This window comes from Leopardus geoffroyi, chromosome B3 (assembly GCF_018350155.1).
Source record: "Leopardus geoffroyi isolate Oge1 chromosome B3, O.geoffroyi_Oge1_pat1.0, whole genome shotgun sequence".
In the NCBI taxonomy this organism is placed as follows: Eukaryota; Metazoa; Chordata; class Mammalia; order Carnivora; family Felidae; genus Leopardus; species Leopardus geoffroyi.
The window spans coordinates 18,441,026-18,459,350 of record NC_059337.1 but is presented as its reverse complement, the minus strand read 5'-3'; the positions used below and the strand labels follow the sequence as shown (position 1 = coordinate 18,459,350).

At 45.8% G+C, this 18,325-nt stretch overlaps 1 protein-coding gene and 1 long non-coding RNA gene across 6 annotated transcripts in view; one reads left to right on the top strand and one right to left on the bottom strand.

Annotated features, from left to right (window-relative positions):
- Positions 1-18,325, top strand: part of ADAMTS17 (ADAM metallopeptidase with thrombospondin type 1 motif 17) — a 344,515-nt gene that overhangs the window by 212,748 nt on the left and 113,442 nt on the right. For all 5 annotated transcript variants that reach the window (XM_045448785.1, XM_045448788.1, XM_045448786.1 and 2 more), the window contains exons 13-14: positions 6,576-6,742; positions 14,800-14,927. In XM_045448785.1, the coding sequence (XP_045304741.1) occupies positions 6,576-6,742; positions 14,800-14,927 (295 nt within the window). The remainder of the gene's footprint in view (positions 1-6,575; positions 6,743-14,799; positions 14,928-18,325) is intronic.
- Positions 7,782-17,108, bottom strand: LOC123582564. The gene is made up of 2 exons (XR_006704463.1): positions 15,551-17,108; positions 7,782-9,111 (listed from the first exon to the last, which is right to left on the bottom strand). It is a non-coding gene; the product is annotated as an uncharacterized LOC123582564 (long non-coding RNA).

The window sequence follows — 18,325 nt, the reverse complement described above, 5'->3', positions numbered from 1 at the left end:
TTATTTCACCTTTCCCTCATTTTAGCCATGTCAAGCTTGGTTTCTGTTGTTTTGGTTTTCCTAGGTGTCTTTTTATTTTATCCATGCTGCGTAGCCAAGAGAATCTTACCAGAGTGAATGAGAACCTCAGCCCTCTGCTCCTCAGACATGGGGAGGGTGATCTCTCCTGCCTGTGTCTGCCAACTTCAATACAGCATGCCCTAAAGCCCTTGTGTCCATACAAGTGAAGCTTGGCACACTCACATGATGTGGGTTCCTTGGTGAAGTTGGCCCCCTCCTTCCAAGTCCTCCCACCACAGAACTTCAGTTTGTGGACCACCCTGTCACACACACCCTTCCCACACATTGATTCTCCTCTCTCTTCCTATATGGAGGGTGTCTTTCTGTTGTCTCACACCAGTGTATACCTGGGAAGCCATCACTGGTGTCATGGTAGCTCTCAGATAACCCAGATTATAGACACAGTCATGAAGAAGGAAGGGGCTGGCCATGGATTGACATACTGGGATGATTTGGGTAAGAAATCATGCTACTCATGGATTGCTTCTCTCTTTTTCGTATGTTGTTCAAATAATGACCCAAAGGAAAACAAGAAAAGTCAATGCTTTGGGTCATTTTCTTTTTGAGCAGGAAATTTTAATGTAAAAAAAAAAAAACATTAGCTATAACAGGTGATTGGACAAATGGGAATTAACTGCTAAGAGATAAAGAGAACACCGGAAGAGCACTGAAAGAGCAAATATAAAAGTGGCCACTGTCATTGAGTCTGAGGCAAAGTACCCAAAGAAGGAACAAATACAGATGAAGGTGCTCATCCCTCTCTCCCCCCTCCCCTCCCTCTCCCTCCTTCTCTCCCTCTGCCTCTCCCTTTCCTTCTCCCTCCCTCCCTCCCCCCCCCCCCCCCTCTCTCTCTCTCTCTGTCTCTCTCATACACACACACACGGGTGAGATTCCTTGGACTTTGTTGGAGTGGATGAAACTAAGGCTCATTGGATGAGGGAGAAGTTTGCAGAGATGGCGCACTGGTGGAACCCTCTGGAAAGTCACACTATAAGGGGTGTTAGGGAAAGCTATACAAGGGGAGAAACTACACCTGAAACCAGGCTGGGAATTTCCCCAAAGCATTGGTGTTCTTGGAAGCTGCCCTATGGGATGAATGCTGCCCTAGGGAAGTAGCCTGCATCACAGGCCACTGCAGGAGTCTGCTGAAAGGAATTAATTACCAGAACCAGAGAGAAAAGTCTGTTCTTTCTCTAGCATCACTCTAGTGCTTACAAAGCTTAGCATCATGCCTGCTTGACTGGAGATCTTTAATTCCTTATACAGCCTTAAGTCACCATCTAGCATTTTCTCATTTGAACTGTGAAGGACTCTCTATTATTTTGTGTAGAGCAGGTCTGGTAGTAAAAACAAACAAACGGGGGCACCTGGGTGGCTCAGTTGGTTGAGTGTCCGACTTTGGCTCAGGTCATGATCTCGCGGTCTGTGAGTTCGAGCCCCAGGTCGGGCTCTGTGCTGACAGCTTGGAGCCTGGAGCCTGCTTCAGATTCTGTGTCTCCCTCTCTCTCTGCTCCTCCCCTGCTCATGCTCTGTCTCTCTCTGTCAAAAATAAGATAAACATTAAACAAATAAAAACAAACAAAAACGTCCTCAATTTTTACTTATCTGGAAATGTCTGAATTTCTCCCATCATTTTTTTGAATGACAGTTTTGCTGGATATAGAATTCTTAGTTGATAGATTTTTTTTCTTTGAGAACTTTGAATGTATAAAGCCACTGCCTTCTCGTCTCCAAAGTTTCTAATGAGAAATAGGCTCATAATTTATTGAAATGGTCTTGTATGTGGTGTTTGTTGACTCTCTCTTGCTACTTTCAAGATTCTCTCTCTCTCTCTCTTTTTTTTTTTTTTTTTTTTTGACAGTTTGATTGAAAAATGTATCAGTGAATTTATCCTACTGGGATTTTGTTGAGCTTCTTGGATTTGTAGATTCATGCCTTTCTTCAAATATGGGAGGCTTTCAGCCATTATTTCTTCAAATAATCTCTGTTCCTCTCTCTTCGCCTTCTGAGACCCCCATAATGAGTATATTGGCTCTCTTAGTCATTTACCACAGATCCCCTCTATTTATTTTTCTTCATTCTTTTTCTTTTCACTCCCAAGACACAATAATTCAATTGCCCTACATTTAAATTTGATGATTTTGTCTTTTGCCTGCTTAAATCTGCTTTTGAACCACCTGGTGAATTTTTCATTTCTGTTATTATATTTTTCAACTCTGGAATTTAATTTTTCATCATTTCTATCTCTACTGATACTTTCATTTTCTCATACATCATTTTTATTTATATCTTCCTTCAGTATTTTGAGCATTTTTAAGACAGTTGTTTTAAGTCTTTGTCTAATAAGCCCAACATCTGAGTTTCCCCAGACCCAGTTTCTGCTTATGTATTTTGTTCCTTTGATTGGACCATACTTTCCTTTCCCTTTGTATCCCTTGTGATTTTGTTGCTGTTGTTGTTGAAAACTGGACATTCGAATCTTATAATGTAGCCTTGATAATCAGCTTCCCCCCGTCCCATGATTTGCTGTTTCTTTGTTGTTAAAAAGTTTCTCTATGCTGGGGATCAACCTTAAGTGAAAGTATAAGGTCTTCTCAAGCCTTTGATGAGACTTCATCTTTCCCTGAGCATACTTGGTGGCTTTCTAAATTTTCCCATATGTGCAGTTGCTTCTTAATGACTTAATCCTTAAATATCTGACTCCCAAAAGGGAGAAAAGAAGGGAAAAATGTATTGCTCATTGAAATTCCCTGGAAGTCACTTCAGCTCAGAGGAGTTGCAACAATGGTGGCCACCCTCTGTCCCCACATCTCAGAAATCAAAAGTAGCACTGAATAATCAGAACAGAACCCCAGTATTTGGAGAATAAGGTTCTCATTGTCCACCCTGGCTCCAGCCAGCCACATCAGGAATACAGGCACAGCTGCCTGCTGTGGGGCTGGAGTGTGGAGGACAGATAGCCACTACCACAATAAAGGCTGAAATTTATCTAAATTCACCACAGCTTACCAGCCAAACTTTTTCCAGGAGGTTGCATGCTTTCAAACAGACTCCAGAATTTCAAAATGGTCATTTCAAACAGTTTTTGCCAATACAATTATCATCTAAGTGGAGAAATGGATCCCTGGTGCTTCCTACTCCACCATCTTCCTGACCTTGCTCTGTCTTTTGGTCATTTTTTAAAAATTTTCTTTTTTTTAATGTTTATTTTTAAGAGAGAGAGAGAGACAAAGCATGAGCAGGACAGGGGCAGAGAGAGGGAGACACAGAATCAGAAGCAGGCTCCAGGCTCTGAGCTGTCAACACAGAGCCCGACATGGGGCTCAAACTCACTAACCACAAGATCATGACCTGGGCCCAAGTTGGACGCTCAACCAACTGAGCCACCCAGGCGCCCCTATCTTTTGGTCATTTTAAGATAAATTTTGATAATATAGTTCAACTCAGTCTAACTACCGTTTGTTAACGGTTTGTTAACAGTTTGTTAACTTGCCTGTGCAAGTTTCTCTGCTAAAAGCTACAGAAAAGTAGGAGGAAGACAGTAATCTAGCTCACCATTTCACAAGGTTGATGATAAGCAGTATAGCAGAGAACCAAGCCGGGTCAGGACAGGCTCCAGGTAGAAAATAAAAAGAGGCTGCAGGGTGGAGGTGGCCTCAAGGATGGACAGAGAGTCAGGGTGGGGGGTGGAGAAGATGGGACAGTGAGCTAGATGGGTGGCTGAAAGGGGACTTGCCCATGGGAGAAGGGACAGGGAGAAGAAACAAGATAAACAGAGTTCAGGAAGAAAGCACCCTGAGGCACATGAGGAATCCCTCCAGACCCACTTTCTCCTGGATCCAGGAGTTTTCCCATCCTGTCTAATCTCTCCACCAACCTGCTATTAACCATAAAGTTAGTTGGTTTATGAGGGTCAGTCAGATGCAAACCTGGAAAAAACAATTGACACAGGTGGGTACAATGGAAGCTAAAATAAAGCTCAGTGACATCTCAGGAGCGTAATTACATGATGTGCACAGATCTCAGTTCACACCCTGAAGTGTGTAGGAAAACATAGCTTTCTTTATTTTTCTAGAAATCAATTTTTCATTTGCATTTGTGTTTTTTATTTTTTTTTAATTTGTGTTTTTGAACTCCATTCTAGTCCATGTTGGATTCTTAATCACTTCCGGAGTTTTTGCCCCATTTTCCCTGAGTCTGCAGCTAAGTTCAGTGATTCTTGTGTAGTCTGGTATGTTTGTCCTCTAGGGCTGCCATGACCAACTGCTACTAACTGGGTGGCATAAACAACACAAGTTTTTTCGCTTCTAGTTCTGGAGGCCAGAATTGCCAGATCAAGGTCTTGGAAGGATTGGTTCCTTCAGAAGTCTGTGAAGGAGAATCTGTTCCTTGCACCTCTCCTAACTGCTTAGTGGCTTGCTGGTGATCTTTGTCGTTCCTTAGAGTATAGAAACATCACCCTGATTTCTGTCTTCATCTCTGCATGGTGCTCTCCCTCTGTGTTTCCATCTCCATATTTCCCCTTTTTATAACAAGACTAGTCATATTGGATTAGGAACTCACCCTGCTCTGGTATGATCTCATCTTAATTAACTACATCTGCAGTGGTCCTATTTTTAAATAAGGCCACATTCTGAGGCATTGGGGTTAGGACTTCATATGATTTTAGGATGGACACGATTCAACCCAGAACTTCTCGCCATACAGCATCTGTAGCCTTACCCATCCCTTCTCTGATCCCAGCCATGGGAACTTGTCTATTACAAAGAAGATGTCCTCCTGCTGGTCCGCATGGCTTTTCCCCTCTCTGTTTCTTCCACAGTGTGCTTTGTGACACAGGAACCATTCATCTGTTCACACTTGGTATGCAGGCCCTAGGTTCTTGGGGAGGCTGTCTGAGACTCTCTCTATGCCATGCAATCATTTCTCTGAGATCCAGCTGCCTGCCTTGTGCTCTGGGAAGGAAAAAGAACAAAAGGTCCCTCTGTTCTCAGATCCTGTAAACCTCAGAGAGGTTCTGCTATTTCCTAACTTGGAGATCAGAACTCAGGGTCCCTCTCTAGATCCACCAGTATGTACCCTCTCACAAGGCTGTCACCATGCCCAGGTGAGAGAGATGTTGTCTGGTATATATGAAATGGTCATAGGGGTATGAAAGAAGCCTTTCTTCCCATTCCAGACGTTTTCTCCAACACATTTATGCGGACAAAGAGCTGGAAAACAATGGCCCATGGACCAAATCTGGTTCATCACCTGGTTTTCTAAATAAGGTGTTATTGGTGCATAGTTATGCCCTTTTGTTTATGCATCATCTCTGGCTCCTTTTTTGCTACAGTGGCAGAGTTGAGTAGTTCCTACAGAAATATTCACCATCTGGCCCTTTGCCAAAAATGTTTGTAGAGCCCCTGGTGTAGACTTTTGTGACACAAAAGCCTGAGGACTTCTGCTGTGATATATCTCCCCTCATGTGATCAGAGGGTGGCCTCCAGTTGTCTAAACACAAGGAATGGCAAAGGGAGGAAAAGAAATACTTAGTATGAAATGGTTAATGTGTCAAAAATATCTTGCCAACAGGTAAATGCAATTTGTGAGAATCCATTGAGCAAAACAATTGTGATTTGCATTCTTTTCTCTTGAATGATCAATTTCAGTAGAAAGTACAGGGAGAAAACAGCGGTACTCCATCATGGTGATTTGGGTCTCCTGGAAATGAAAGGAGCCACTGAGGTTGCTCGGTTCAGAGCCTGATGGGGACACCTGAGGGCCTCATGGAAGCAGTGGGCAGAGCCACGTTTCAGCCACAGCTGGACCAGCGTCCTGTTGTTCCTCCTCAGTGCCCCTCACACACATGGGCTAGGTCAGAGAACACAGCTGAGTCTCCGGAACTGCTTAGATAGAACCCCAGTCTAAGCACAGAGCTGGGACCCATGCCGTGTCATTGATCACATTTGGTCTCACGCTTGCCCCAGCAAAGGTTGCAGAGCCCGGATCTGACCAGTCTCCACCCAAAGCCCATGAACAAGTTAATTAATCATTCTGATTCTTTTTATTATAAAGTAAACAAGAGCTATTTACTCATACTTAGCGACCTCCAGAATGTATGCAGGAGCCATTTAAAGGCCTTTGTTTTATAGAAAAATAAAACAAACAAACAGACAAACAAAAAAACCCCACACACTAAAAATTCCCCTTTGGGTGTTCAGTGTTACAGATGGCCAAGTTTTAGGTTCAGATGAAAGACACAATTTGTGGATCTTGCCGAACTTATACTCACTGTATTCTATTTCCAGATGACCCTGATTTACAGTTCTTGGATGCATTTTTCTGATGGCTCACTTAAACATGCCTTCAGCACGGGGCTGGGATTGCCGAGATATGGTGTGTAAGAGCAGAGGGAGGGTGCTTTGGAAACTTTGCCTGGCCCCTCCCCCTTTTGGCAAGAGAGGCAAAATCCAAATGCCCCTGCTGTTTCCACAGCACTGTCTGGTTAACACGGACCTTTCTCTTCCTTCTAGCCCTGGGCCTGGAGGCACGCACTGCCTGGGCGCCAGTGTGGAGCACGCTGTCTGCGAGAACCTTCCCTGCCCCAAGGGCCTGCCCAGCTTCCGGGACCAGCAGTGCCAGACGCATGACCGGCTCAGCAGCAAGAAGAAGGGCCTGCTGACAGCAGTAGTGGTTGATGGTAAAGGCATATGGCACGTCCTTTCACAGTGCCCCCCCCCTTCTCCAAGAATGTAAACACCTCCTGGGAAAACCCACAGGGCCCCCCCTTCCCAGCAATCCATCCAACAGGATGCTCCAGTCCTGCTACCCCAGGCAGCAGTGGGCCCGCTTCTCGAGCAGTGGGGTTGAACTTGGATGACCCAGCCCTGGGAGATTTCTTAAAAGCAGCTGTGAGGCGGGCAGCAGACCAGAATTGTCCTGCACCCCCATTTGCAGCGAGGCGGGTGTGCTGGCGGCCTGCCGCACGGTGCTATGTGCTGAGGGGCCCAGGGCCAGCTTTGAGGAGAGCAAGGCTCTGCAGGGACAGGATGGTGGGTCTCTGTGTCTGCTGTCTCTATTTCCAAGGTTGATGCTTTCTTGCATTTCTTTCTCGGTTCGTTTTGGGGTTGGCTTTTACTCTTTGCCTAGAGTGTTTGAAAAAAAAAAAAAGTTTGGAGGCCAGTTCACAACTCGCCGAAGACGATGATAGGCACAGGTCACGTTTTCCTTCCAAGAGATTTCTCCCAGCTCAAGGGAAGCTTCCCCATGGGCCGCTGCAGGCATTTCCAGTGGCTGATAAGCTTCTAGGTGGTATATCTTGTCTGTAGGATTTGTGATGTCTATTTATCATTGATAAAGACTGCCTTCCCCCCCAGCCTCCCCCCCCCCCCCCCCGCCCTGCCGCCACAGACACACAGCCTCCTGTGGCCATGGACTAGTTCAGGGTTTTTTAGACTTTTGTCTCCTGGAGATAAGACTGTATTGTAATGATGACAATATGGTCCTATTTGTTGAGCACATCATATGCCAGGCACAGGTTAGCTCTGCATACATCATCTCAATTAATATGCATAATGAGCCATGCAGAGAGGAGAGGTTACAGGTCATGGGACCTATCTGAGTCCCTGCAGCTGATAAGAAGCAGGGAGGGACCCCAGTTCTGGAGGAGGTGACTCAGAAAATAACCAGCTATCATCCGGCTTCCCATACTCGAGTAAGAGAGCATGACTTCAGAAGTGTCAAGTGAAGAGGCTTTAATAAGAACTGCAGTAACAGAGTCTCTAAGGCTTCTGTAGGAGAATGAAGTTCCTGTGCCAGGTCTTAGGTTTCTTCTTTGTGGTTTAAAGAACTTCTAAAATCTACATGCTGCAGTCTGTTCTTACAGGGTCAAGTGTACCTAGCTGTAGGGGTAGACCCAGGCATCACAGGGAGTAATGGCCTCAGACCTGTCGCTTTTAACCCAGCAACCTGACCCACGTGCTTTGAACTGAGTTGTAAAATAACATGAGATGCTCTAAATCATCGCAGATAATACCGACCTGCTCAGCTATGGGCTCATTTAAAAGCATCTGGGAGCTCCCCAGACCTTCTCCTTTTTAAAAAAGAACACCACCGTTTGGAGCTGTGTGATTGTAGGTATACCATCACCTAACCAAGACTTCAAGAGAAGAGTGGCCTCCGTACCCTCAGCTGTTTCTGCAGACCAAGGAGAGAGGAGGCCGAGCAGACTTGCCCTCCCCAAAGGAACACATGCAGCTGGACGCAGGGGCTCGCCCAGGATCCTCACTTCTCTCTGCCCGGCCATTCCTCAGATGCAGGAAGACACAGGAGGCTTCCACATGTCACTAGCACATTCAAGCCCCTAATCTGGAGGGAGCAAGCCCCAAGCAGAAGCTGTTTCCAGCACTGCAGTCAGTTCTGATGCGGAGCAGACTTGTTTCCAAACCATCAGCCATCCCAGCCTGCTGGGTAAAGACCCCTTAGGCCCTCTGTCGTGTCCTCTGCTGCTTGTCAGGAGCAAAAAGAGGTCAGATCTAAGAAAGACTCACCCATTTCCACCCAGCTATGCACACAGAGTTGTTATTCTTTCCTTGGTCTGCTTCAGCTTTCAGTTCTCTTTTATTCGATGCAGAAATCCCACTTAAATGGCTGGTTTTCCACAGATTTCTCCAAGTCCAGATTAAGCTTCTATTTTACTTGTAACCACTTTTGGATCACTGAGCTCCTTAGTTCTCTTATCATCACAGTGGCTGAAACTGATGTCTGCCCTGGATCCCCCTCCAAAGAAGCTTCTCAGGGCAGCGATTTGGGGAAGCTTGCCGGATTCAGAATATGTTCTTGCCCACTCACTTTTCATGTCTCTCTACCAAAACCATCAATAATTATAGCCAGAGTGCTACTGCCTTTGATCTGGGAAGTGCTACCCTATTTGATAAGGACAGCTAGCGGGCAGTATGCATTTTGTCTTTGAAGGAGGGACCCCAAGTTCAGGGCTTTGCAAGGGTAGCTTGACACCTCCTCCTCCGGGGTGGAATTGTCATGACTTCTTGCATATTTGGTTTCATTTCCCTGTCAAATATAAACAGAAGCCAGCATTTGTGAAAGGAGCATTTAACAAGGATGAAAACAAAATAATAAATGGCCAATTCAGAGGGCAAGGGGGAGAATACAGATTATAAGTGCGTTCTTCTCAAAAATCAGCTTATAAAAGGCCCAATTCTAGCTCAGCCGTGATGGGAACGATTCCTGTGGTCGGGCTCTGGGCTCTCTCGAAGCCCATTATGACTGCCCTATTCATAGCATTGCTATCACTGCGGAATTCTTTGGCGAGTGACGCACAGTTCAAGAAAGGGGAAGCTATATTTTTTCTTTTTTCTCCTGCTGAAAAAAAAAAAAAAAGAATTCTTGCAGAGGTAGATTTTCCAAGAGAGGGCTCAGGACCACAAATCCATACCACCTCCAAAAGAAGACAAAGGCTCTCCTTAGAAAATAGTTCTGGGTGGGAAAGCCTTTAGACAGAAACCCATTGAGATGCCCTGTTGCCAGACCCACCCCATTTCTGCTTTCCCCATGGAATCTCATTTAAGTAGAAACCTTCAGGAGTTCAGTCCTTCCCGCCCAAGCCAGCAGGCCACATGCCCACTGAAGTGTCGGAGGGCTTGGCGAAGGCCATGTCTGGACGTGGAGGTGCATTCCCAGCGCCTCCCCGGCATGGCAGAAGCCACTCTGGGTCTCAGCCTTCCAGGGGCTGGAGGGTATGATGGTTAAGGACTCTCTGACTGCAGTTCGGCCAAGCTGACTCCACTTGCTTAATGAAAAAGAGAAAGTTGTTGCAAAGATGAAGGGTGTCTCAGATCCCGAGGGCCCGGATGAGGGTCTGAGGCCAGGGCCTCTGAAAATATCCGAACCCCCTCTCCATGCCCACCACAACCAATGTGTTTGTGAGTTGTATCTTCCTGCCCCCCACCTGCAGACTGGCTTTCTCATGATTTGTCCACATGCAGGCTGATGGGTCACCCACAGCACCTTTCCTGATAAAGGACCTTTATCCTTTATCTGAGTGCTTTGGGGCCAGATATGGCCAAACATTTTTGGTGTTAGGTAACAACAGTATATCGACCATATATTACTTAATACTCCCAGTGGAGCCCTGGGAAGCACCCCACAGTCCAGGGATGCATGTGATGTCTCTACCAAGTAATCCATGAACAATCTCTAATGAGGATACTGCACACTACCAACAGCCTCATGTCAGTCAAGCCTGGTTTTGCTGCCAAATGTGTTTGCCACAAGTATAAGAACATGCTTGCAGTTTCCAGAGCTTTTTGGAATTCTGGATTATGGATAAGGGGGTATAGACTTATTTCAGATCCATCAATCATGAACAGACACACCTGTTCCATATCTGAATTTAGTGCTGATTTTTTCAAGAGGGAGACTCTGATTGGTCTACCTGTGGCTACACTTAGTCTAACCAGTTGAGGCATGGCTGTGAGGTTGTGGTGGAGAAAAAGAACTGAGTGGCACAGCTACAGTCAAGTGGCTGCTTCTGGTCCAATCAACTAAGGCTTGGCTTTGGAGTCATGGTGGGTAGCTTTGGGGATAGGGGACAAAGCAGCCTCCTCAGCGTGTACCCCTCCCCCAAGATAGCCAGCCAGAGCTGGAGTGAGCACTTGTGATGGCCTCAAAATTCAGTGGTGTCTCCACCTTAGTAAGACCTTGTAACCACTTGGCAGAGAGAACAGCAAGAGTGCCAGTAGCCACAAGTGTCCTTTTCATCATGAAGCACGAGGGGGAGTCCTCCAGGCATCCAATGAGCAGATATGATCAGGTGGCTCTCAAGCCCCTGAGCTCATCTCCCCTGCCCTGTGTGGTTTCTTCATCAAAATATGAGTCCTGGAGACAAGTGGGCGAGTGAGAGACCAGGATTTACAGCAGACAGTCCAGCCTTAATCAGAATTTCATCTTGGCATATATCAGCCAAGAGGGACACTCTAAGCTTCTTTCTTTGGAGTGTGTGGTTGTATAACTTTTAAGATTTGACCTCCTTCTGTACTACTAAGAATGTAAGATACTGTGCTCAAAGAAAATTACAGCACCTTATTTATCTGGAGGTTAATTGCCCATCCAATGGGAATATTCAGGGAATTTTGAGGGGCTTCTCCTCAAGTTTTATAAAGGTTGTCCTGAGTCCCTTTGGGAGAGAGTACTACACCTTCCTAGAGGTGTGGGGTACCCTAAATTCTGAGCACAGACCTTAGAAAAGGAGATGGACAAATGGAGTTTCAGTCTGAGCAAAGGAAGGAAGTGTTATGTCTGAACTCTGTTCTGGAGTCTGGGTGCCCCCAGACTTCCCAAGCCAAGGAGGACAGTGTCTGCAGGTGCAAGAGTCCAGAGTGGATGGAGTTGAGTATACTTTCTTGCCTGGGGTCATTGCTAAAAATCCTCCATTTGAGGTCAACCCCCTGCTTTGGAGAATCTCTAGTTTCCTGTTTACACCAAAGGGCCCCCAAAAGTCTTCACCTCTCGAAGTCTGGTCTTTCTAACTTGTCTCAAAAGACCCTCTACTTTTTCACCCAAATCCCATTTCCATTTCTGCTCAAGTCAGAGTATATTCAGAAGCCAGAAACATTCATGAAACTAGTGGTTTGTTTTCAGTAACACCATTTTGTCTCTTGGGTTTTTTTGGCCCCCAGTGTCCGAAAGAAAACTAGGCTGGCACAAAGAGGCTAGGGTCTGGCCCTGCCAATCAAGAGACTCTGGGTAGCCTGTACCTTTTCTGAGCTTCACATGCTCGTCTATAAGATGGAGCAATGACAGCACCCACCTGAAGTGCACAGGTACTACTTAGCATGCTGCCTTGTACACGGAATATAATTAATGTTACTTATGATTTTATCAAAATCATCACCATTATTACTGCTATTGTACAAATCACTTCAAAGCTCAGTTATGCCAAGTATTGAGGCAGTTTAAAGGTAAAATACGTAGTTTTAAGATTTCTTGGACCCAGGGGACCCTTCCTTCCTTACAATGTAACATTAGAGGAAGCCTACCTAGGATGTGAAGAAGATACACCCGTCGACTCAGACGGGGGGCTGTGGTGCTGCATTCTCCCAGTCATTCCCCAAGGTGCTCACAGGAAACCTCAAGGTCCCAAAGAGCACCTCAAAATTTTTGTCAGATGAGCCTCCCAGAACCTGATCTCACTTTACATTTTAGTCTCCCATACCTCTTCCACTGGCTGCCTTCTTGGGTCATTCCACTTAAATGGAGGGACAACTGCCTCTAGCCTGCTAGCTGGGAAATGGGTCATTCTTTCCACTTAATGCCCTGTCCTCTGACAGCTCAGGTCCATTTCATGTGGCTTTTCACAGTCTGCCTCTTCTGGGATTTGCTGTGTACTTGTCCCTTAGACCACCAGGGCCTTGAAAAGCATACACTACTCATCTTTCTTTCCCCACAGTGCCACAAGAGTGCCTTGTGTGGTGGAGGGGCTCAATTCCTGTTTTTGGAATGAATAAACATTGAAACATCATTACTTTACTTACCTGGGAAACTATTCTTCACAGCAGTTTCCGCCCACAACTAACTGGAACAAACAAGCTGAACATTTCTACTGAACCTCTGTAGCTTCTCTCTAGTGTTATAAGACAAGAATCCCACTGGGCATGTTGGTCAGCAGAGCTCCACGAGAGAGGAGCTTTGGAAAGCTGCTGAAAATGGTGGTGGTTTAGTGAATGTCATTCAGTCATGAAAGCCGCAGAGCCTGGGTGAGACAGCACATCTGCTCTGACAAGAACTATCCAGCTGGAATGTCAAGGTCTTCTGAGGCCAAGTCAACTCCAGAAGCCTTTTTCTACCCCTGCCCTTGCTCACCTGAAACCAGTGGAAGGACCCAGTGGAGAAAGATCATGGTGGAAACAAAGGGCCTGACAGAGGCAGCACAGACATGCTGCTGTTTCTCTCTCTGGAGGTTTCCTTGCAAAATAATCACATAAACATCATTGGAATTAGGTGACACAGAGAGAGAAGGGTGCATTCCTCTTTCTCAGTTACATACGGAAGAACAAAATCCATTCCTTTATTAAAAAAAGAAGCTTGATTTTTCTGTTAAGATCAAGAACAAGGCAAGGATTTTTTTTTTTCACCACTCCTTTTCAACATCATACTGGTAGTCCTAGCTAATACAATAAGACAAGAAAAGGAAATGAAAAATACACAAATTGGGAAGGGAAAAATAAAACTACCTTTGTTTGCAGATGACATGATGATTTATGTAGAAAATCCAAAAGAATCAACAACAAAAAAAAAAATAGAAGAAAAGAAAAAAACTCCTGGAATTAGTAAATGATTATAGCAAGGTTACAAGATATAAAGTAAAGGTACAAAAATACACTTTTGTGTATACCAGCAATGAGCAAATGGAGTTTGAAATTAAAAGCACAATACCATTTACACGAGCACCCAAGAAATGAAATATTTAGGTATAAATCTAACAAAATATGTGTAAGATCTATATGAGAAAAACTCTAAGGAATTAATTTAAAAAATTAAATGGGGAGAAATTCCGTGTTTCAATGATTCATGACAAGAATCAATATTGTCATGTCAGTTGATCTTGTCAACTTGACCTATAGATTCAGTGCAATCCCGATCAAAATCCCAGGAAGTTATTTTGTAGATTTTGAAAAACTAATTCTAAAGTTTATATGGAAAGATTAAAATATTTACCAAGTCCTTCTGCGAGCCAGGTCCTGGACCTGGCCTGAGGACAAGAGAGAAAAATCTCAGTCCCTTGTCCTCCAGGGACTCCAAGTACTGTCAGTTCTTCAAATCCAAAGATAATAATTAAAATCCATCCCTTTCAAACTCTTTTAGCAATGGAACTCACCTTATAAGAAACCCTCTTGTATATGGAAGTTACTCAAACAATTATAAAACAATAGGATAATAGTTAAGGGCTTTAATGGAGGCATAAGCAAAGTGCAGAGGGAGATTCCATGTCAGAGATGGCATGAGAGGAGAGAGCTCTGGAGTAGAAGCTTCTAGGGTGATAGGAATCTCCCAGAAAGCTATGTGCAGAGAGAGGTTTCCAAGCAGAAGGAAGAGTTTTGGCAAAGGCATGAGAGCTTGTCATGTTCTAGGAGCTCTCTTGGTTCTGACATGACCCTTCCAAGTTGTCCTAGAGGCTGCTATGTTCCTGTATTTTACTCCTGCTCAGTTTCTTCCAGGACCTTGCTACATATCTCAGCCCTGCAGTTTTTATCCAACAGCCAGTGGAGCACTAAAGCTTTTAGTAAAAGCTACTGCTGTAGAGACATCCATGGGGCTCACACCCCCTCCTACCCAAAGGCATTCTGATTCACCTTCTCCTCCTTTCCAGCCCCCACAACAAGAGACGCTCCTAGTCTCACCCTTCATATATATTCAACTCACTTAGATGTTAGCACACAACAAAATGCTTTTTCAACCTGGTATTTTTAATGTCTTAAAGAAAAGGAAGAATAAGATGAATAAAAGCCCACAGAGCCCTCACCCATGTGTTGTTCACCTGTGCCTGAGGGTCTTTCTCCATTTGTTGTGTTGAGTGTTCCAAGGGGCAGGTCCATGTCTCTGAGCATGTGCCAGGTTCCTGTGACCTTTATTCCATGCTGACCTCTCATCATTTGGGCCACCATCCGTATGCACCTGCACCTTGCATGGCCCACAAACCACTTCCCACATCAATGTCCACCTTCCCCTTTCCCTCCTCAGATAAACCATGTGAACTCTACTGCTCACCCCTTGGGAAGGAGTCCCCACTGCTGGTGGCCGACAGAGTCCTGGATGGCACACCTTGCGGGCCCTATGAGACCGACCTCTGTGTGCACGGCAAGTGCCAGGTGACGTGTTTTCCTTGTATCTTTGGTGGGGCTTTCTTTGGAGGGGAGCCTCCCTCACCCCAGAAGGTTTCAGGGAAGGGCAGAGCCCTGGGGACGGAACGGATTTTCCCCATAAGGCACCCATGGTGCTGTCTCCGGCAGCTTGGCACCCCTCCCTCCCTCAGCAGTGACTGAGCATGAAGCTTATCTATAGGCTGGGAGTTGAGGTGGCTGGAAGAGTAGTGGCGACATCATAATCTCAAAAATCTTAAAATAACTTTAGCCATTCCGACGAAGGGAAGAACAGGTAGAATGCTAAGGTAAGACTGGAAGATGTATGTGCATGTGTTTTTGGACAAGCTATGTTCTGTTCAGCTACAAAAGATCTCATCGAGCTAAGCAGATTCCTTCACAGGTGGTTCAGTATGCTGAATTGAATGTGCTGGGAATTCAATTCAATATGCTGGCTTTGGGGACAACTGCAGTTTAGTCCCCAAAGCCATCCTGGTGTTGGATGTCTGCAACTCATTAGAATGATGATAAGTAACATTCAAGAAGACAAAAGGAAAAAGAGAGGGAGGGAGAGGGGATGGGTAGAAGTGCACCTTCCACCTGCGTTAAATCTGCCTGAGCTGGGGGCTCACCTGAAGCTGGGCCCTCCTGACGCAAGGCTCCCTGGCCCAGCGTAACGGTCCTATTTGTCCATCAGAATGGCCATCCTCCTGATGTGTACAGCAGCTGGAATTGGGGTAGGAGTCAAGAGGGTGTGTGCCCAGAGGGCCATGACTCAGATGATGCCACCCTCCATTGTGCTGTATGTGCCATATTTCCTGCTGACTCAGTTGGGTCTGCACCTGTCATGAGAGAGTCCTTGCCTTCAGCCATAGACATGTGCCCTCCTCATGGTTGAGGCCAGGCTGCCTCAGCTGTGTCCTCAGCAGGTGAGCCCACTGAGAGCCGGAGGAGGCGGTGGCTCCCAGAGCCCTCAGCAGGCAGATGGATAGCAGGGTTGCTGTGCATTTGGCACAGAAAGGAAAACCAGGGCTTGCCTCTGATTTTCACTCTTCCTTGTTTGGCCTCCATTGACCAGCAGCTGCAGCATGAGACTAATAAACAAGGAGTCCACTGACCAAGGGCTTCTGAGGGGTCTTATTTTGCTTGGAAAAGAGAAACTGCATCCCAGGAGCCATGTGGCTACTGATGCTTCGGGGCGCCCACACCTCCCAAAGTCAACACCCATCTCTGATGTCCAGATTCATGGAACTATTAAAAGCATGTGAAAAATTTTAAAGTCTAGGGGTCACGGGAGAGAGAAACTATTATTCCCCCTAACTATACTTAAACCAGAAACCTGCCTCCAGGCCTGGGACCGACTGACCCCATAAGGTAGTGCGTCTTGTTTGTTCTCTCTGCTTCCCAAGCATGGCTGAGGGCAGCGTTTTGGTGAATCAGTGGAGACAGAGGAAAAGGGGAGGCAGGCAGCAAGACACACAAATGCAACCTCTAGGGCGATTCCTGGGGCCATTTCAACCCTAGTGGATTTTTTTTCCCTGCAAAGTCCAAACTAGTCCCCAAACGGGATTTTTCAGAAAAAAAGCTTGACAATATCCAGACCCCTCTGGCCCTGCCTAGCTTTGTTATCAAATCCAGATATGCATGGGTGACAGGCACTAGGTGCCCAAGAGTCTTGGCAAGGTGTCCTTCTGGAGAAGGAGGCCGTGATGGTGGTGGAGTTGGACCCTCAGGGCTGCAGCGTTGTCGTGGAGAACGTGCAGGGCCTTGGGGGGTGTGAACACAGGTCTTATCATTGTCACCAAAATGAGGAATTGCCGGCATTTCTCTATAAATCTGCTAGCAAATCAAGTGGAGGATTTTTTTCTTTCGTAACTTACACACTTCCAGGGCCCATCCTACAGCGTGGCGATGAACATTTCTTTAGGGACAATTTTCCAAGTAAAAAGCACTTGTACCCTTTAGAAGGCACCATCTGAGCTACCTCTGGGCTGTTGCCAGCATCTTTTGCAATGTTCTTGCCAATGTGCAGACATTTCTAAGAGTCCTGAAATTTTCTGGCCAGTGGGGTCAATGTTAAGTGGCCAGACATGATTTCAGCTCTAAGTGATCAGTGCCAGTGGGTCCCTTCTGTGACCTTGGTTCTTTTTTTTTTTTTTTTAATGTTTATTTATTTTTGAGAGAGAGACAGAGCACAAGTCGTGGGGGGGGGGGGGCGGGGAGGGACAGAAAGAGAGGGAGACACAGAATCTGAAACAGGCTCCAGGCTCCAAGCTGTCAGCACAGAGCCCCATGCATGGCTCAAACTTGCGAATTGGGAGATCATGACCTGAGCCAAAGTCGGACATTCAACCTATTGAGCCACCCAGGTGCCCCATGTGACCTTGGTTCTCACTGAACACTCTTCAGTTAGGAAACTTCCCTGTGCCATGATAGCAAAATATCCAGTTTTTCAGTCAGAACGATATGGGTGAGATGCCACCCAAGGTCTCTACCAGGTCTCTGCCAGCCTTCAAGCCACAACCTGCCCTACACTTGGGCGTGATGGCAGTAACATGGGTACACCTGCCTTGCCATTCCCGGATGCCACCCCTTCCCTAACCCCCACCCCAGTCTCTCTCAAGTGCCTCAAACGATCATTGCATTTACTGACAGCTGAAGTGAGACTAGCACTAACCAAGCACCACTGCTCTGCACAGGAGCACTAGGGCACACAGGTACAGACAGTGGCCCCTCTGGCCATGCTCTGTGGCAGGTGGGCAGACTCATGCTCATCGGAGCCTTGCCCCACCTGTCAGTTCTCAGAACTGCCATCTCCTCTGCATGGATGTTCCCAAGTACCAGCTGCCTCCAGGCAGCCCACCGGTCCTAGCAGGAAGACCACCATCCTGGTAGGTGGTGGGAGCATGCACCCATAAGCACCTCATGAAGTCAAATTCCTGCAAAACAACTCACTTTTTGACAGAAGTTAAAAATACCACCTGTGATTTTTCTAACAGCACTTATTCCTCTGAGAGAAACTATAAAGGTTAAATTTAGCCCCTTGGGGAGTCCGTTCTCATAAGAATCCAAATGAGTAAAGTCAGAGTTAATAAAGTTTTATAAGAATGTTGAGCATACTTAAATAAGAGTATAAGAAATTAAATACAAGTACAGTATCGATACCTAGTTACAGTAATTGCCAAAGTAGAATGTTTTGGATTCCTGTGGTACTTGTGAATGAGTAAGGCAAAGAAAATTGGTTAAAAAGAAGAATAGTAATAAAAAAAAAATCTTGAGTTTAGTGAGCAAAGGATCTGTACCTATTCACCAATACTATTATCTAATTATATTGGATAAAAGGTAGAAATCATCCACATTTTATGTAAGACAGCACTTACAGAAATACTGCCATGGTTCACTTACTA